This window comes from Pseudophryne corroboree, chromosome 11 (assembly GCF_028390025.1).
Source record: "Pseudophryne corroboree isolate aPseCor3 chromosome 11, aPseCor3.hap2, whole genome shotgun sequence".
Classification (NCBI taxonomy): Eukaryota; Metazoa; Chordata; class Amphibia; order Anura; family Myobatrachidae; genus Pseudophryne; species Pseudophryne corroboree.
The window spans coordinates 18,806,253-18,823,848 of NC_086454.1; the positions used below are offsets into that span (position 1 = coordinate 18,806,253).

At 47.4% G+C, this 17,596-nt stretch overlaps 1 protein-coding gene across 1 annotated transcript in view; it reads right to left on the reverse strand.

The window, feature by feature from the left end:
* Nucleotides 1-1,084: 1,084 nt before the first annotated feature.
* LOC134968623 (mucin-19-like) overlaps nucleotides 1,085-17,596 on the reverse strand; it is a 517,580-nt gene continuing 501,068 nt past the window's right edge. Inside the window, exons 65-69 of the mRNA XM_063944156.1 lie at nucleotides 10,555-10,619; nucleotides 8,259-8,407; nucleotides 7,731-7,894; nucleotides 7,032-7,167; nucleotides 1,085-3,567 (exon numbers count right to left, since the gene is read on the reverse strand). Of these exons, the coding sequence (XP_063800226.1) occupies nucleotides 3,439-3,567; nucleotides 7,032-7,167; nucleotides 7,731-7,894; nucleotides 8,259-8,407; nucleotides 10,555-10,619 (643 nt within the window). The 3' untranslated portion in view covers nucleotides 1,085-3,438. The remainder of the gene's footprint in view (nucleotides 3,568-7,031; nucleotides 7,168-7,730; nucleotides 7,895-8,258; nucleotides 8,408-10,554; nucleotides 10,620-17,596) is intronic.

The following is a 17,596-nucleotide window of genomic DNA, read 5'->3' on the forward strand; positions in this document are numbered from 1 at the left end:
AACACAATACCACGTAAGGCAAATCCTTCACAGTGCGTCCCTGCTTCAGTGTTCTCTTTGGAACGTTTAATATTAAAAACCTTCACAGCATTACTATACATCCTTACGGTACAAAATCACAACATGGAATCATTATATATTAAATTACAATAAAATATATTTCAAGTATTCCAACACCACTGCATAATTAGCAGAATGACTTCTAGTTACTCCTCTGTCATATAAATATCCCTTTATATTATTAAAGATACAGCGGAAACAAGTGCTGGTCATGGAAACCTCAGTCGCGTCATCATTAGTCATTAGGGTTCTCAACGTTCAGAACAAGACGAGGCGTTTACAGTGTAACAAGGTAAAAAGACGCGTGGCGGAGAGATGTATCAAACCTTGGAGAGAGATAAAGTAGAGAGAGACAGAGATGAAGTACCAACCAATTAACTGTTATTTTACAGGCTATGTTTGAAAAATGACAGGAGCTGATCTCCACTTTACCTCTCTCCAAGTCTTAGTAAATAGACCCCTTTATCTCTCTCCACTGTCTCTCCACGCCTTCATAAACAGACCCCTTTATCTCTCTCCACTGTCTCTCCAAGCCTTCATAAACAGACCCCTTTATCTCTCTCCACGCCTTAGTAAATAGACCCCTTTATCTCTCTCCACTGTCTCTCCAAGCCTTCATAAACAGACCCCTTTATCTCTCTCCATGCCTTAGTAAATAGACCCCTTTCTCTCTCTCCACTGTCTCTCCACGCCTTCATAAACAGACCCCTTTATCTCTCTCCACTGTCTCTCCAAGCCTTCATAAACAGACCCCTTTATCTCTCTCCACGCCTTAGTAAATAGACCCCTTTATCTCTCTCCACTGTCTCTCCAAGCCTTCATAAACAGACCCCTTTATCTCTCTCCACTGTCTCTCCAAGCCTTCATAAACAGACCCCTTTATCTCTCTCCACGCCTTAGTAAATAGACCCCTTTATCTCTCTCCACTCTCTCTCTCCAAGCCTTCATAAACAGACCCCTTTATCTCTCTCCACGCCTTAGTAAGTATACCCCTTTATATCTCTCCACTATCTCCATGCCTTAGTAAATAGACCCCTTTCTCTCTCTCCACTGTCTCTCCACGCCTTCATAAACAGACCCCTTTATCTCTCTCCACTGTCTCTCCAAGCCTTCATAAACAGACCCCTTTATCTCTCTCCACGCCTTAGTAAATAGACCCCTTTATCTCTCTCCACTGTCTCTCCAAGCCTTCATAAACAGACCCCTTTATCTCTCTCCACTGTCTCTCCAAGCCTTCATAAACAGACCCCTTTATCTCTCTCCACGCCTTAGTAAATAGACCCCTTTATCTCTCTCCACTCTCTCTCTCCAAGCCTTCATAAACAGACCCCTTTATCTCTCTCCACGCCTTAGTAAGTATACCCCTTTATATCTCTCCACTATCTCCATGGCTTAGTAAATAGACCCCTTTATCTCTCTCCACTGTCTCCAAGCCTTCGTAAACAGACCACTTTATCTCTCTCCATGGCTTAGTAAACAGACCCCTTTATCTCTCTCCACGCCTTAGTAAACAGACCCCTTTATCTCTCTCCACTCTCTCTCTAAGCCAGGGATGGGGAACCTTTGGCCCTCCAGCTGTTGTTGAACTACACATACCAGCATGCCCTGCTACAGTTTTGCTATTTGGCCATGCTAAAACTGTTGCAGGGCATGCTGGGATGTGTAGTTCAACAACAGCTGGAGGGCCACAGGTTCCCCACCCCTGCTCTAAGCCTTCGTAAACAGACCCCTTTACCTCTCTCCACACCTTAGTAAATAGACCCCTTTATCTCTCTCCACTGTCTCTCCAAGCCTTAGTAAGTATACCCCGTTACATCTCTCCACTATCTCTCTCCATGGCTTAGTAAATAGACACCTTTATCTCTCTCCACTCTCTCGCTCTCCTCACTTGATAATTGGAATGTGGAACATGACAGTATATTATACCTATTACAGGTGAGATACGGGCCTGATTTGCACCCAATTCTGTCGTAACGCCGGTGTTCACGTTCTGACCAAAGATGGCGTATAAGGACGTACCAATCAGTATTACTATGCACACAGATGCTGGCAGCGGGCATCTCAGTTCTTGAACACCATCCCCGGCCGCACTTATGTACGCAAGGGGAGGAGTTTGGAGCAGCATTTGCATTCAGCCGCATACGGGTGACCGCCAGCTGCCTGCACTTTTGCGTGCGTCACAGACAGCCCAGGAATCCCAAAGAACTGGAAGACTTTTGTAAGGAAGAATGGGCGAAGATACCTTAAACAAGAATTGAAAGACTCTTGGCTGGCTACAAAAAGCATTTACAAGCTGTGATACTTGCCAAAGGGGGCAGTACAAGGTATTAACTCTGCAGGGTGCCCAAACTTTTGCAGACGCCATTTTTTGTTTTCTGTTCTTTTGAAAGTGTAAATGATGGAAATAAAATCAAACTTTTTTTGACATGTTATAAGCGTGTCTAATCTGTAATTTGATGCCTTTTGGAGATTTTTCCATCTTTCCTTGGCTTCTTTTTGCACATTAAAATTAATTTTTGCCTGGGGTGCCCAAACTTTCAATCCCCACTGTATGTATATGTGTGTATATATATATATATATATATATATATATATATATAATCTATGGGTCAGTGGCGCTGACTCTGAGATGTACCCAATGCTGAGCAGTTATCATCCTACAGCGCACACACCAAGGTGGCACAGCACACACACCAAGGTCGCTTCCAGTGAGTATTTATTTGCAGTGACTGGCAGTCAGGGTTTGGGGGAGGTGAAGGGGCGAGGCAGTAAAAATACAGGCGCATCACGACCTCCATATCAACAAAACATGACGCCAGCGCCTCAGCCCCAGCGGCCATTCCTCCTCGCCCATAGGGTAACTCAGATGGCCGAATACGGAAGGGTCTTCCAGCTCCGCTGCATATTTGTAGACAGTTACTTGGATCTGCGAAGCCGCCGGTGGGTGTCTCAATACGTTTTCAGGTAACTACTGCGCTTGCATATTTTTCACACATCTGTTGCGTACGGGATCGCAGCGGCAAATGCATTTAGCGGCCATCTCCGAATCAGGCCCAGTATTGCATTGGCCGAACATTCATTGAGGTACATTTATTACAATACAACGTGTCATATTCATCAGCTCCCCTGGTATTTGTAATGGCACATGAACAAATGTTTCTGGCCAATGGCCGGTGATCTCTGTATATCTTTGGCCTTGTAACATAAGACGTACTATATCTTTCCAGCAGATTAATAGTACGTACAGAAGAAAACCCGCATATTGAGCAATTTTCTTTAGAAATAAAGTGCAAATTCCCTGCTTGGCGCTGTGATATGTCCGGAAGCCCAGCAGCCCTTTGTCTGTACACACAGGACGTACGGTGATCAGATATGTGTCTATCGCAGAGGAGCTACATTGAAGTTCTCATAGATGCTGGACGAGTTTTGGTAACTGAGATCAGGATCGGAGCTTTTCCGACTATTGATGAAATCCAGCGCACACTTGTTCAGGAAGACGTACTGGCTCTATGTGGTAAAGAAATACACAGAATTAGCTGGAATAATCCCAGGGCTACGTAAAAACTCCAACGTATTAATTATCATTCATATATGCGTGGCAGCCCTGCTCCAGGATATTTACCCTGCACAGAAACAATATGAGCCACCCAAATCTAACTCTCTCTGCACATGTTACATCTGCCCCACCTGCAGTGCACATGGGGCCTAATTCAGACCTGATCGTTCGCTAGCTATTTTTTTGCAGCGCTGCGAACAGATAGTCGCCGCCTATAGGGGAGTGTATTTTTGTTTTGCAAGTGTGTGAACGCTTGTGCAGCCGAGCGGTACAAAAAAGATTTGTGCAGTTTCTGAGTTGCCCAGAACTTACTCAGTCGCTGTGGTCACTTCAGCCTGTCAGGTCCCGGAATTGACGTCAGACACCCGCCCTGCAAACGCTTGGACACGCCCGCGTTTTTCCAAACACTCCCAGAAAACGGTCAGTTGACACCCACAAACGCCCTCTTCCTGTCAATCACCTTGCGATCGGCTGTGCGAATGGATTATTCGTAAAATCTATCGCACAACAATGATCTGCTTTGCACACGTACGACGTGCCTGTGTATTGCGGTGCATATGCATGCGCAGTTCTGACCTGATCGCAGCGAAAAAATCTAGTGTGCGATCAGGTCTGACTGACCCCCCATGGTTTTGCCCAACTGCTAACAAATTTGCTGCTGCGATCTAATCTGAATTACCCCCATGGTCTGCAAGAGCAATTGTATCTGGGCCCCCCTCAAGCCCTATATGTAGAGAATTGCTGCCGTAGCAGCGGGAGAGATGACGATGTTAGATCCTGGCTCAGTGCTCCACGTGCGTAAAAATGAATTAAAAATGTATTGTAAATAAATGTATAGAAATTTCATGCGGCATTGCAGCAATGGAGGGGCTGCCCCATAGGTAGCAGCAGGAGATACTGTAGCTTTGCTGCCTCTCAGCCCTGGCGTCATGGGTTGCAATCTGCTCCTTAATTGTGTGGAGTTTGTATGTGTACCCCGTGCTTGTGTGTTATGGCCTGCATGCACAGCCAACATGGCACCAGCGATGAACGAGCGCAGGGCCGCGCATCTTTCATCGCTGGTGCCTCCACACTGCACGATATGAACGTTATCTCATTCATTAATGAACGAGATCGTTCATATCGTGCAGTGATGTCGGCCAGTGTGTAGGGCTGCGTCATATATGTGCGCTATATAACAAATAAATAAATGATAAACTCCTTTAATGTCTCCTGTAAAAGGACTATGGACAGGTGACTTCACATTTCCTGTGATTTGGAATTTACTATCATCAGTTTATTACAGCTTAGTGTTCAGGCCTTGTCCTGTTATCACTCTCACCAGAAAAGGGGGAAATGTCTGGAAGAATGGAGGCATATTTCGGAAGCTGTACTTTCCCATCTTCCATGTATACAGATGATAACAATCTACAGCATCTGCAGAGATCTGGTGGGTGCTCTGGTTTTCCCGCTTCAGTCCACTTTGTTACAAGAGCTGACACTCTCCCTGGATAACTTGTAACCTCCAAACTACTGTAGATGGGATTCAAGATCGTCTACTTGTCATTGGCCCTCATTCCGAGTTGTTTGCTCGCTAGCTGCTTTTAGCAGCCGTGCAAACGGGATCAGTACTAAATGCCGGTGGTCGGAATCCCGGCGGTCGAAATACCGACACCGGAATCCCGACCACACAATCCCGACAGGGGTGGCGAGCGGAACGCAGCCCCTTGCGGGCTCGCTTCGCTCGCCACGCTGCGGGCATGGTGCCTCGCTACGCTCGGCACACTATTATATTCTCCCTCTATGGGTGTCGTGGACACCCACGGAGGGAGAATATGTCGGGATTGCGGCGGTCGGGATTCCGGCGTCGGTATTTCGACCGCCGGGATTCCGTCCGGCGGCATCTTGACCGGATCCCGTGCAAACGCTATGCCGTCGCCCACTGGGAGTCTATTTTAGCTTAGCAGAAGTGCGAACGAAAGGATCGCACAGCGGCTACCAAAAAATTTTGTGTAGCTTCAGACCTACTCCTAACTTGCGATCACTGCAGACTATTTAGTTCCTGTTTTGACGTCACGAACACGCCCTGCGTTCGGCCAGCCACGCCTGCGTTACCCCAGGCACGCCTGCGTTTGTATCTGACACGCCTGCGTTTTTCCACACACTCCCCGAAAATGGTCAGTTACCTCCCAGAAACACCCACTTCCTGTCAATCACTCTGCGGCCAGCAGTGCGACTGAAAAGCGGAGCTAGACCTTGTGTGAAACTGCATCGGCTTTTGTGAAAGTACATCGCGCGTGCGCATTGCGCACCATACGCATGCGCAGAAGGGCCATTTTTTTGCCTGATTGATGCGCTGCGAACGAAAGCAGCTAGCGGTCAACTCGGAATGACCCCCATTGATCTCTCGCTAGGGGTAATTACTTGTCACTTTCTGGGTAGTGACTGATCTTCAGCAAACCATTCTCACATGAAGAGTGTATGGGGTAAAATTACTAAGATGGGAGTTCTATTTAAGATAGGATGTTGCCCTTAGCAACCAATCAGATTCTACTTCTCATTTATCTAGCACCTTCTAGAAGATAATACCTGGAATCTGATTGGTTGCTATGGGCAATATCTCATCTTAAATAGAACTCCCGTCTTAGTAAATTTACCCCTAAGGGGGTCATTCAGAGTTGATCGCTCGCTAGCAACTTTTTGCAGCGCAGCGATCATCTCAACCGCGGCTAAAGTGGGCATGCGTATGCACCGCAATGCGCAGGCGCGTCGTACGGGTACAAAGCGGATCGTTGCTGGGCGATGGATTTAACAAAGAATCCATTCGCACAGCCGAACGCAAGGAGATTGACATGAAGAGGGCGGTTGTGGTTGTCAACTGACCGTTTTCAGGGAGTAGTTGGAAAAACGCAGGCGTGTACAGGCGTTTGCAGGGCGGGTGTCTGACATCAAATCCAGACCAGACACGATGAAGTGATCGCAAGGGCTGAGTAAGTCTAGAGCTACTTAGAAACTGCACAAAAGGTTTTCAGCCCGCTCGGCTGCACACGCGTTTCGCACACTTGCAAAGTGAAAATACACTCCCCCATAGGCGGTGACTATTTGATCGCAAGCCAGCAAAAAGTTGCTGGCGAGTGATCAACTCGGAATCACCTCCTATGAGGTCCTTTAGCTGGCCTAGTAGTGTAATGGTGGCACGGAAACACCACACTGGTGCTGAAATCGTCCATAGCAGGTCTTGGAGTTGATTTTTTTTAGTTTTGGGAGCTGATTGTCTGCTTCTACCCAGCCCTTATAGTCATGGGACAGTTATTTCACACGAAAAACTGGGAGCAATTCTTATTTGAGGTTGTCCCTAAAGGCCACCTCCCCAATATACTGCACCTTGATGCTGCAGTCTCTAAAACGATTGCATTTCTTGGATTCAGGAACTTACGTCCGTTTGCACCATTAATCCCCGATGCATCCGCAGGTCATGTACAATTGCATACACATCTATTCTATCTTCAGCTTCAATTTGTTTAATGATGCGATCAAGTGCAATGAAAGTGCCAGTTCTGCCCACTCCGGCACTAAGGAAAAATAATGGGAAAAGCCTTGAATGAGCAAAAACGATGCTTACAAATGAAACGTGCATATCTGCTGTCTTACAAAGTTTCTGGTTGTCTTATCAACTAGAGAATGGTAAGAAGAAACACATTTTCAGATTGGTCAATTGATAACACGTCACAGAGGCTATGATGTCACTTACCTGCTACGTCCCTAAATTATGAGCAGTGGGGAGATTACATTTCCTAGTCTGTGGAACGCGATAACTAACTATGGGGGAAATGTATAAAATGTTGGAGAGAGATAAAGTATCAACCAATCAGCTCCTGTCGTTTTTCAAACACAGTCTGTGAAATGGCAGTTAGACGCTAATTGGATGGAACTTTATCTCTCTCTAAGATTTAATACATCTTCCTCCTATATCCCTTAACCTTCATAGCTAATGTCAAGATCAGTGTCATTGCCCAAAGTGTATGGGTGACTTTGTCGGGGCCCACAAATGTTCAGTATGTATCATTCGGTAACACCTCTGTAGCCATGAAAACATCATATATTTAATATGGAGACCAGAATGCTTTGCACATACCTGCAGTGTACCAGTATAGGTGAACTGGGCGGGCAGTAACTTGCTGTATATTGACGGATTAAATTCCTAAACTGTATCAGGTCGTTGGTTGTCTTGGGAACGCCATGGTCCGGCCAGGCAGTAAAATGGAAGTGACGCACTTGCGTTGTCTGCCGGCTCTGCATCTGAGACAGTGAGAGGAAGACAACGTGAGACAGCTTGTAACGGTCAGCCTTCAGGACTTAGGGTTTGTGTTGCTGTAAAGCACATGTTTTGTTGGCTAGTTGTACGGAGCATCACAACCACCTGGCAATCTGACACAGTTGCGCCTCTCAGGTTGCAAACCACCAAATAAAACTCTTCACCATTACAGTACATTTAGTGGAGGCAGACATATTTATAGCTGAGCCAACAGTCATGACAATACAATCTATCAACTATTTTTATGATTGAGTCAAATTATAAAGTCAAAGACCAATTAAATATGTCGGTAAAATCTCTGATAATTGATAAGCGCCGTCCTTGAGCACCTGCCTCAGCATACAGTACCATCGTGCCTGGTGCTTTCCTGGCGATTACTCTGTTCCAACACTTCCTAGTATCTAACATGTCCAGGACTAATGGATTATCAGACAACGATAACAAATAGTGTCTGGTGCCACTTTCTCTCCGTCTTCTTCTAAGAAGGGAACAGCAACCTGCCAACACAGGAGCCTTTCATTTTACCATCAGTGATGGATTGGCTCCCTCGCCACATAGGCCTCAAATTTCTATTAGCATGAAAATGTTCCTCTAGGTTTGCAGAATATCCCTGGTTAGCTTTCTGTACCCCTTTTTCTTTAAGTTCCACCCGTCTATTCTATAGGCATCACCATGCTTTGGTCAGGCAATGCCAACATGGAACAGCAGTAGAATGGAATGGGGCCATAGCTTTTTCCATCACTACTACTGTGGGAACCCCAAGGCGGAGGCGATACAATGGGGAAAAATCCCCTGCCCCAAAGGCCCAGTAATTATATAGCGCTGCCCATATGACATTCCCTTCCATGTCCGTCACTTGTGCGAGGCAGCCCATTCAGAGACCCTTCTCCTGGCCACAAGTGGTACTGCATGTTACAGCAGATGGCCGGGGAATCACTGCAAGCCCTGACTCAATCACCACGGAGTCCGGAGAAGCAGAGGCGGGATAGGTGGAAGCACAGTAGCACTGGTGAGAGCTCTCCCCTCCCCTCCCAGCAGAGTACACTGCAATGTTATGTGAAAGAATTAGTAACATTAATAAAACCGTAGAGAGCTGACCCTGCAGAAATGAGGATAGGTGCCCACTCCATCAGTCATATGTATAAATCTTAACGGCCAAGATGGAGTAGAGAGCGCAGGGGAAGGAGGCGACTAACAAACAAGTTTTAGGATGCAATTCAATTAGCGGTTTGGGCGGAGCAGCACATTATGGCCAGCAAAATAGCTACTTTTTCCTCGCACCCTATAGATAGCGACTTATAGCCTACTGTAATGAGCAAATGTGTACTTAGTGGAACATCAGGGCCGGATCTAGACTTTGTGGCGCCCCGGGTGAAAAATAGGGGCGTGGCTTCACGGAGAAGGGGCGTGGTCAGTTATGCTCCCTGTGGAGTTGTGCCCCCCAGTAGAGTTATGCCCCCTAGTTGCGCCGTGCCCCCTGTAGAGTTGTGCCCCCTAGTTGCGCCGCTTAACAAAAAGAAAAAAAATGAAAAAAAATTAATACTTACAATCCCCGCTCCTCCTTCCCGACCGCTGCTGCCCTCCGTCTCTGGCCGCCGGTCCCGCTACTCTGATCTATGGGAGAGACGTCATGACGTCTCTCCCATAGCACCGCATAGACACTAGAGGTCAATTATAACCCCGAGTGTCTATGTGCCGCACCCACAATGCAGTGCGGTGTGTGATGACTTCATCGCGCACCACACAGCACCGCATCTACCGAGCACCGGGGGGCACCAGTAGCGGATCTTGCCATGACTGCAGCGCCCTCCGGTAGGCGGCGCCCCGGGCAAAAATCCTGTGTGCCCGTAGCAAGATCCGCTACTGTAGAACATGGCGGGATGTTCCACAGCACAATGCCTCGACCTTTAGGTAGAAGTACTAACACCCCCAAAGAATAGCAATACACCCCAAAGTATAGCAGCTTTTCCCCAGTTAGGCTGAAAGAGAGTTATGTATATGATGCTGGAAATATGTATGTACAGGCTTGGGGATGTAGCAGAATTACAGATCTACACACCAGTAGATGCCTTACATCTACGAGCAGCCCAGTTACTTACCCAGCGGAGGGGTTTTATTGAAGATTAAGCAGGTAGCGCCGTACTCACTGTTACACACACTGGTAGATGGAGCAGCGCTTACATAGAAACATAGAATATGATGGTGTACTCACTGTTACACACACTGGTACATGGAGCAGAGCTTACATAGAAACATAGAATATGATGGTGTACTCACTGTTACACACACTGGTACATGGAGCAGAGCTTACATAGAAACATAGAATATGATGGTGTACTCACTGTTACACACACTGGTACATGGAGCAGAGCTTACATAGAAACACAGAATATGATGGTGTACTCACTGTTACACACACTGGTACATGGAGCAGAGCTTATATAGAAACACAGAATATGATGGCAGATAAGAACCACTTGGCCCATCTAGTCTGCCCTAAACACACACACACACACACACACAAACACACACACACACACACACACGTTCATTTTGACCCAAGCTCACACATGTGCTCAGAGGGCTCCGGTATAAGGTCTATCTATATATCTATCAGGTTCCTAATAATAAACGGGCCTGTTACCAAAAACATTCGTAAGCTTTGTTTCTGCATGTGTAACGCGCACATGGCTGATGATGACTAGGCCCCTATAAATATGGGATAATAATGATATCTTGTCATTATGTAAAGTTTCATCAGTACTGCGTTGGGGACCTGCTATCATATGTACAATATACGCAATAATAAATTGGAAAAAAAAGTTTGAAAAATATATATTGAAAAAATGAAAATAGTAATTTCTATGACAGACTCATAATTAATGATGAAAAATGCATCAAGATGATCACAAGCAGTATGTGTAACGTTGGGATAATTCCCCATCACCCCTAGAAACGCTAACAAATTGCCTCCTAATTTCTGATAAGATTTTGATTCGATTTAGTAAAAAAAAAAAAAATACGACGTAAGGAGGAAGAGCCATTTTGCAGTTTAAGTTGACTGAATTGCGATTGTGTCTGATCAATACACCACAAGCAACTACCTTGCGGCAGAAGTGGCTTATTACATTCCGCCGCACGTGTGACAGAGAGAGAGATGAACCAGGAGATTCACTAGACCAAGAACGGTCATATAAAGGGCGGGGCGCATCAATCATCACATTATGCCAGCGACGCATCCCGCCACTCATCGCAAGCATAAGGGCGTTTATTAACACCGTGTTCCTGAAGAAAATCGCAAAGGGCGGCTCTCCCAGTAAAGGCAAGTGAGGAATTGACACTAAAGTCTGCTCCATCTGCACATCCAAAACGGATTATTTTTTTTTTTTACATCAATAGTTTTCATTGGAAAAATCAAGGAAATATGTTTGTCAAAAGGGTACAGAAAAAAAGAAGGGAAAAGAAGCAGGGAAGACAAAAAAAGAAAAGGGGGGTACAAGCAGTAAAAGAAGTATACAATATTCCATTAGTGCATACAGAATTATCAGACACAGAGCCGGATTAACAGGGGGGCTCCGGGGTTAAGTACCCCGGGACCCCCTGTCAGAAAAGGGCCCCCCTCCACTCGCCGGAGATCAGATCTCTAATCCGATCTGATCAGCGGCACTGCGGGGCATTGCGCTCCCCTCCCCACTGCAGAGCTTACTAAGCGATGGCTCAGCTCAGCGCACGCAGGGGCCTGCCCGCCGATCCATCCTCACTGATGATTCTTTTGGGGAAGGAGAGGGACGAGACAGTGTGGAGCGCAGGCAGCTGTGTCAGTAACGCGCAGCTGCCTGCTCATCACACTGACAAAGAGGCTGGCTGTCTGACTGTAGGGGGAGCTGCAGCGTCAGCCCCTCCTAGGCAGTTCCGTGTGAGACCTGCTGACCCGGGGTTGCTGAGTTGTGTCTTCCGGAGCCGCTCTGCCTTGGGGAAATAGACTCAACCTTGGGGAGACAATGCGTATGGTGATAATATGTGTGTGGGGTGTGCTATGTATTTGTGTGCACTGTATGTGTGGTGTGCGCAATGTGTATGGTGTACTATGTACGTGTATAGCATACCTCCCAACATGACCCTCTCCAGGAGGACACAATGCTCTGCTCCTGCTCTTCCCTCTTACTGTATGATTACCATCACCTGTGCTGTACCCTAATACTGACCCAGTGCTCATACCTATGTCATACCTCCCAACATGACCCTCTCCAGGAGGACACAATGCTCTGCTCCTGCACTTCCCTCTTACTGTATGATTACCATCACCTGTGCTGTACCCTAATACTGACCCAGTGCTCATACCTATGTCATACCTCCCAACAGGACCTCTCCAGGAGGACACAATGCTCTGCTCCTGCTCTTCCCTCTTACTGTATGATTGCCATCACCTGTGCTGTACCCTAATACTGACCCAGTGCTCATACCTATGTCATACCTCCCAACAGGACCTCTCCAGGAGGACACAATGCTCTGCTCCTGGACTTCCCTCTTACTGTATGATTGCCATCACCTTTGCTGAAACACCTTTCTTATCAATTAACCTGTGCAAAACAGGTGCCAGCAATCATACATTAAGAGAAAAGTCCAGAAGCAGAGCATTGTGTCCTCCTGGGGAGGTCATGTTGGGAGGTATGACATAGGTATGAGCACTGGGTCAGTATTAGGGTACAGCACAGGTGATGGTAATCATACAGTAAGAGGGAAGAGCAGGAGCAGAGCATTGTGTCCTCCTGGGGAGGTCATGTTGGGAGGTATGACATAGGTATGAGCACTGGGTCAGTATTAGGGTACAGCACAGGTGATGGTAATCATACAGTAAGAGGGAAGAGCAGGAGCAGAGCATTGTGTCCTCCTGGGGAGGTCATGTTGGGAGGTATGACATAGGTATGAGCACTGGGTCAGTATTAGGGTACAGCACAGGTGATGGTAATCATACAGTAAGAGGGAAGAGCAGGAGCAGAGCATTGTGTTCTCCTGGAGAGGTCATGTTGGGAGGTGTGACATAGGTATGAGCACTGGGTCAGTATTAGGGTACAGCACAGGTGATGGTAATCATACAGTAAGAGGGAAGAGCAGGAGCAGAGCATTGTATCCTCCTGGAGAGGGTCATGTTGGGAGGTGTGACATAGGTATGAGCACTGGGTCAGTATTAGGGTACAGCACAGGTGATGGTAATCATACAGTAAGAGGGAAGTGCAGGAGCAGAGCATTGTGTCCTCCTGGAGAGGTCATGTTGGGAGGTATGACATAGGTATGAGCACTGGGTCAGTATTAGGGTACAGCACAGGTGATGGTAATCATACAGTAAGAGGGAAGAGCAGGAGCAGAGCATTGTGTCCTCCTGGAGAGGTCATGTTGGGAGGTGTGACATAGGTATGAGCACTGGGTCAGTATTAGGGTACAGCACAGGTGATGGTAATCATACAGTAAGAGGGAAGAGCAGGAGCAGAGCATTGTGTCCTCCTGGAGAGGTCATGTTGGGAGGTATGACATAGGTATGAGCACTGGGTCAGTATTAGGGTACAGCACAGGTGATGGTAATCATACAGTAAGAGGGAAGAGCAGGAGCAGAGCATTGTGTCCTCCTGGAGAGGTCATGTTGGGAGGTGTGACATAGGTATGAGCACTGGGTCAGTATTAGGGTACAGCACAGGTGATGGTAATCATACAGTAAGAGGGAAGAGCAGGAGCAGAGCATTGTGTCCCTCCTGGAGAGGTCATGTTGGGAGGTATGACATAGGTATGAGCACTGGGTCAGTATTAGGGTACAGCACAGGTGATGGTAATCATACAGTAAGAGGGAAGAGCAGGAGCAGAGCATTGTATCCTCCTGGAGAGGTCATGTTGGGAGGTGTGACATAGGTATGAGCACTGGGTCAGTATTAGGGTACAGCACAGGTGATGGTAATCATACAGTAAGAGGGAAGAGCAGGAGCAGAGCATTGTGTCCTCCTGGAGAGGTCATGTTGGGAGGTATGAAATAGGTATAAGCACTGGGTCAGTATTAGGGTACAGCACAGGTGATGGTAATCATACAGTAAGAGGGAAGAGCAGGAGCAGAGCATTGTGTCCCTCCTGGGGAGGGTCATGTTGGGAGGTGTGACATAGGTATGAGCACTGGGTCAGTATTAGGGTACAGCACAGGTAATGGTAATCATACAGTAAGAGGGAAGAGCAGGAGCAGAGCATTGTGTCCTCCTGGAGAGGTCATGTTGGGAGGTATGACATAGGTATGAGCACTGGGTCAGTATTAGGGTACAGCACAGGTGATGGTAATCATACAGTAAGAGGGAAGTCCAGGAGCAGAGCATTGTGTCCTCCTGGAGAGGTCATGTTGGGAGGTATGATATAGGTATGAGCACTGGGTCAGTATTAGGGTACAGCACAGGTGATGGTAATCATACAGTAAGAGGGAAGAGCAGGAGAGAGCATTGTGTCCTCCTGGAGAGGGTTATGTTGGGAGGTATGACATAGGTATGAGCACTGGGTCAGTATTAGGGTACAGCACAGGTGATGGTAATCATACAGTAAGAGGGAAGAGCAGGAGAGAGCATTGTGTCCTCCTGGAGAGGTCATGTTGGGAGGTATGACATAGGTATGAGCACTGGGTCAGTATTAGGGTACAGCACAGGTAATGGTAATCATACAGTAAGAGGGAAGAGCAGGAGCAGAGCATTGTGTCCCTCCTGGGGAGGGTCATGTTGGGAGGTGTGACATAGGTAGGAGCACTGGGTCAGTATTAGGGTACAGCACAGGTGATGGTAATCATACAGTAAGAGGTAAGAGCAGGAGCAGAGCATTGTGTCCTCCTGGAGAGGGTCATGTTGGGAGGTATGACATAGGTATGAGCACTGGGTCAGTATTAGGGTACAGCACAGGTGATGGTAATCATACAGTAAGAGGGAAGAGCAGGAGCAGAGCATTGTGTCCTCCTGGAGAGGTCATGTAGGGAGGTATGACATAGGTATGAGCACTGGGTCAGTATTAGGGTATAGCACAGGTGATGGTAATCATACAGTAAGAGGGAATAGCAGGAGCAGAGCATTGTGTCCTCCTGGAGAGGTCATGTTGGGAGGTATGACATAGGTATGAGCACTGGGTCAGTATTAGGGTACAGCACAGGTGATGGTAATCATACAGTAAGAGGGAAGAGCAGGAGCAGAGCATTGTGTCCTCCTGGAGAGGTCATGTAGGGAGGTATGACATAGGTATGAGCACTGGGTCAGTATTAGGGTATAGCACAGGTGATGGTAATCATACAGTAAGAGGGAAGTACAGGAGCAGAGCATTGTGTCCTCCTGGAGAGGGTCATGTTGGGAGGTATGACATAGGTATGAGCACTGGGTCAGTATTAGGGTACAGCACAGGTGATGGTAATCATACAGTAAGAGGGAAGAGCAGGAGCAGAGCATTGTGTCCTCCTGGAGAGGTCATGTTGGGAGGTATGACATAGGTATGAGCACTGGGTCAGTATTAGGGTACAGCACAGGTGATGGTAATCATACAGTAAGAGGGAAGAGCAGGAGCAGAGCATTGTGTCCTCCTGGAGAGGGTCATGTTGGGAGGTATGACATAGGTATGAGCACTGGGTCAGTATTAGGGTACAGCACAGGTGATGGTAATCATACAGTAAGAGGGAAGTGCAGGAGCAGAGCATTGTGTCCTCCTGGAGAGGTCATGTTGGGAGGTATGACATAGATATGAGCACTAGGTCAGTATTAGGGTACAGCACAGGTGATGGTAATCATACAGTAAGAGGGAAGAGCAGGAGCAGTGCATTGTGTCCTCCTGGAGAGGGTCATGTTGGGAGGTATGACATAGGTATGAGCACTGGGTCAGTATTAGGGTACAGCACAGGTGATGGTAATCATACAGTAAGAGGGAAGAGCAGGAGCAGAGCATTGTATCCTCCTGGAGAGGTCATGTTGGGAGGTATGACATAGGTATGAGCACTGGGTCAGTATTGGGGTACAGCACAGGTGATGGTAATCATACAGTAAGAGGGAAGAGCAGGAGCAGAGCATTGTGTCCTCCTGGAGAGGGTCATGTTGGGAGGTATGCCATAGGTATGAGCACTGGGTCAGTATTAGGGTACAGCACAGGTGATGGTAATCATACAGTAAGAGGGAAGAGCAGGAGCAGAGCATTGTGTCCTCCTGGAGAGGTCATGTTGGGAGGTATGACATAGGTATGAGCACTGGGTCAGTATTATGGTACAGCACAGGTGATGGTTATCATACAGTAAGAGGGAAGAGCAGGAGCAGAGCATTGTATCCTCCTGGAGAGGTCATGTTGGGAGGTATGACATAGGTATGAGCACTGGGTCAGTATTAGGGTACAGCACAGGTGATGGTTATCATACAGTAAGAGGGAAGTGCAGGAGCAGAGCATTGTGTCCTCCTGGAGAGGTCATGTTGGGAGGTATGACATAGGTATGAGCACTGGGTCAGTATTAGGGTACAGCACAGGTGATGGTAATCATACAGTAAGAGGGAAGTCCAGTAGCAGAGCATTGTGTCCCTCCTGGAGAGGGTCATGTTGGGAGGTATGACATAGGTATGAGCACTGGGTCAGTATTAGGGTACAGCACAGGTGATGGTAATCATACAGTAAGAGGGAAGAGCAGGAGCAGAGCATTGTATCCTCCTGGAGAGGTCATGTTGGGAGGTATGACATAGGTATGAGCACTGGGTCAGTATTAGGGTACAGCACAGGTGATGGTTATCATACAGTAAGAGGGAAGTGCAGGAGCAGAGCATTGTGCCCTCCTGGAGAGGGTCATGTTGGGAGGTGTGACATAGGTATGAGCACTGGGTCAGTATTAGGGTACAGCACAGGTGATGGTTATCATACAGTAAGAGGGAAGTGCAGGAGCAGAGCATTGTGTCCTCCTGGAGAGGTCATGTTGGGAGGTATGACATAGGTATGGGCACTGGGTCAGTATTAGGGTACAGCACAGGTGATGGTAATCATACAGTAAGAGGGAAGTGCAGGAGCAGAGCATTGTGTCCTCCTGGAGAGGGTCATGTTGGGAGGTATGACATAGGTATGAGCACTGGGTCAGTATTAGGGTACAGCACAGGTGATGGTTTTCATACAGTAAGAGGGAAGTGCAGGAGCAGAGCATTGTGTCCTCCTGGAGAGGTCATGTTGGGAGGTATGACATAGGTATGAGCACTGGGTCAGTATTAGGGTACAGCACAGGTGATGGTTATCATACAGTAAGAGGGAAGTGCAGGAGCAGAGCATTGTGTCCTCCTGGAGAGGTCATGTTGGGAGGTATGACATAGATATGAGCACTGGGTCAGTATTAGGGTACAGCACAGGTGATGGTAATCATACAGTAAGAGGGAAGAGCAGGAGCAGAGCATTGTATCCTCCTGGAGAGGTCATGTTGGGAGGTATGACATAGGTATGAGCACTGGGTCAGTATTAGGGTACAGCACAGGTGATGGTTATCATACAGTAAGAGGGAAGTGCAGGAGCAGAGCATTGTGTCCTCCTGGAGAGGTCATGTTGGGAGGTATGACATAGGTATGAGCACTGGGTCAGTATTAGGGTACAGCACAGGTGATGGTAATCATACAGTAAGAGGGAAGTCCAGTAGCAGAGCATTGTGTCCCTCCTGGAGAGGGTCATGTTGGGAG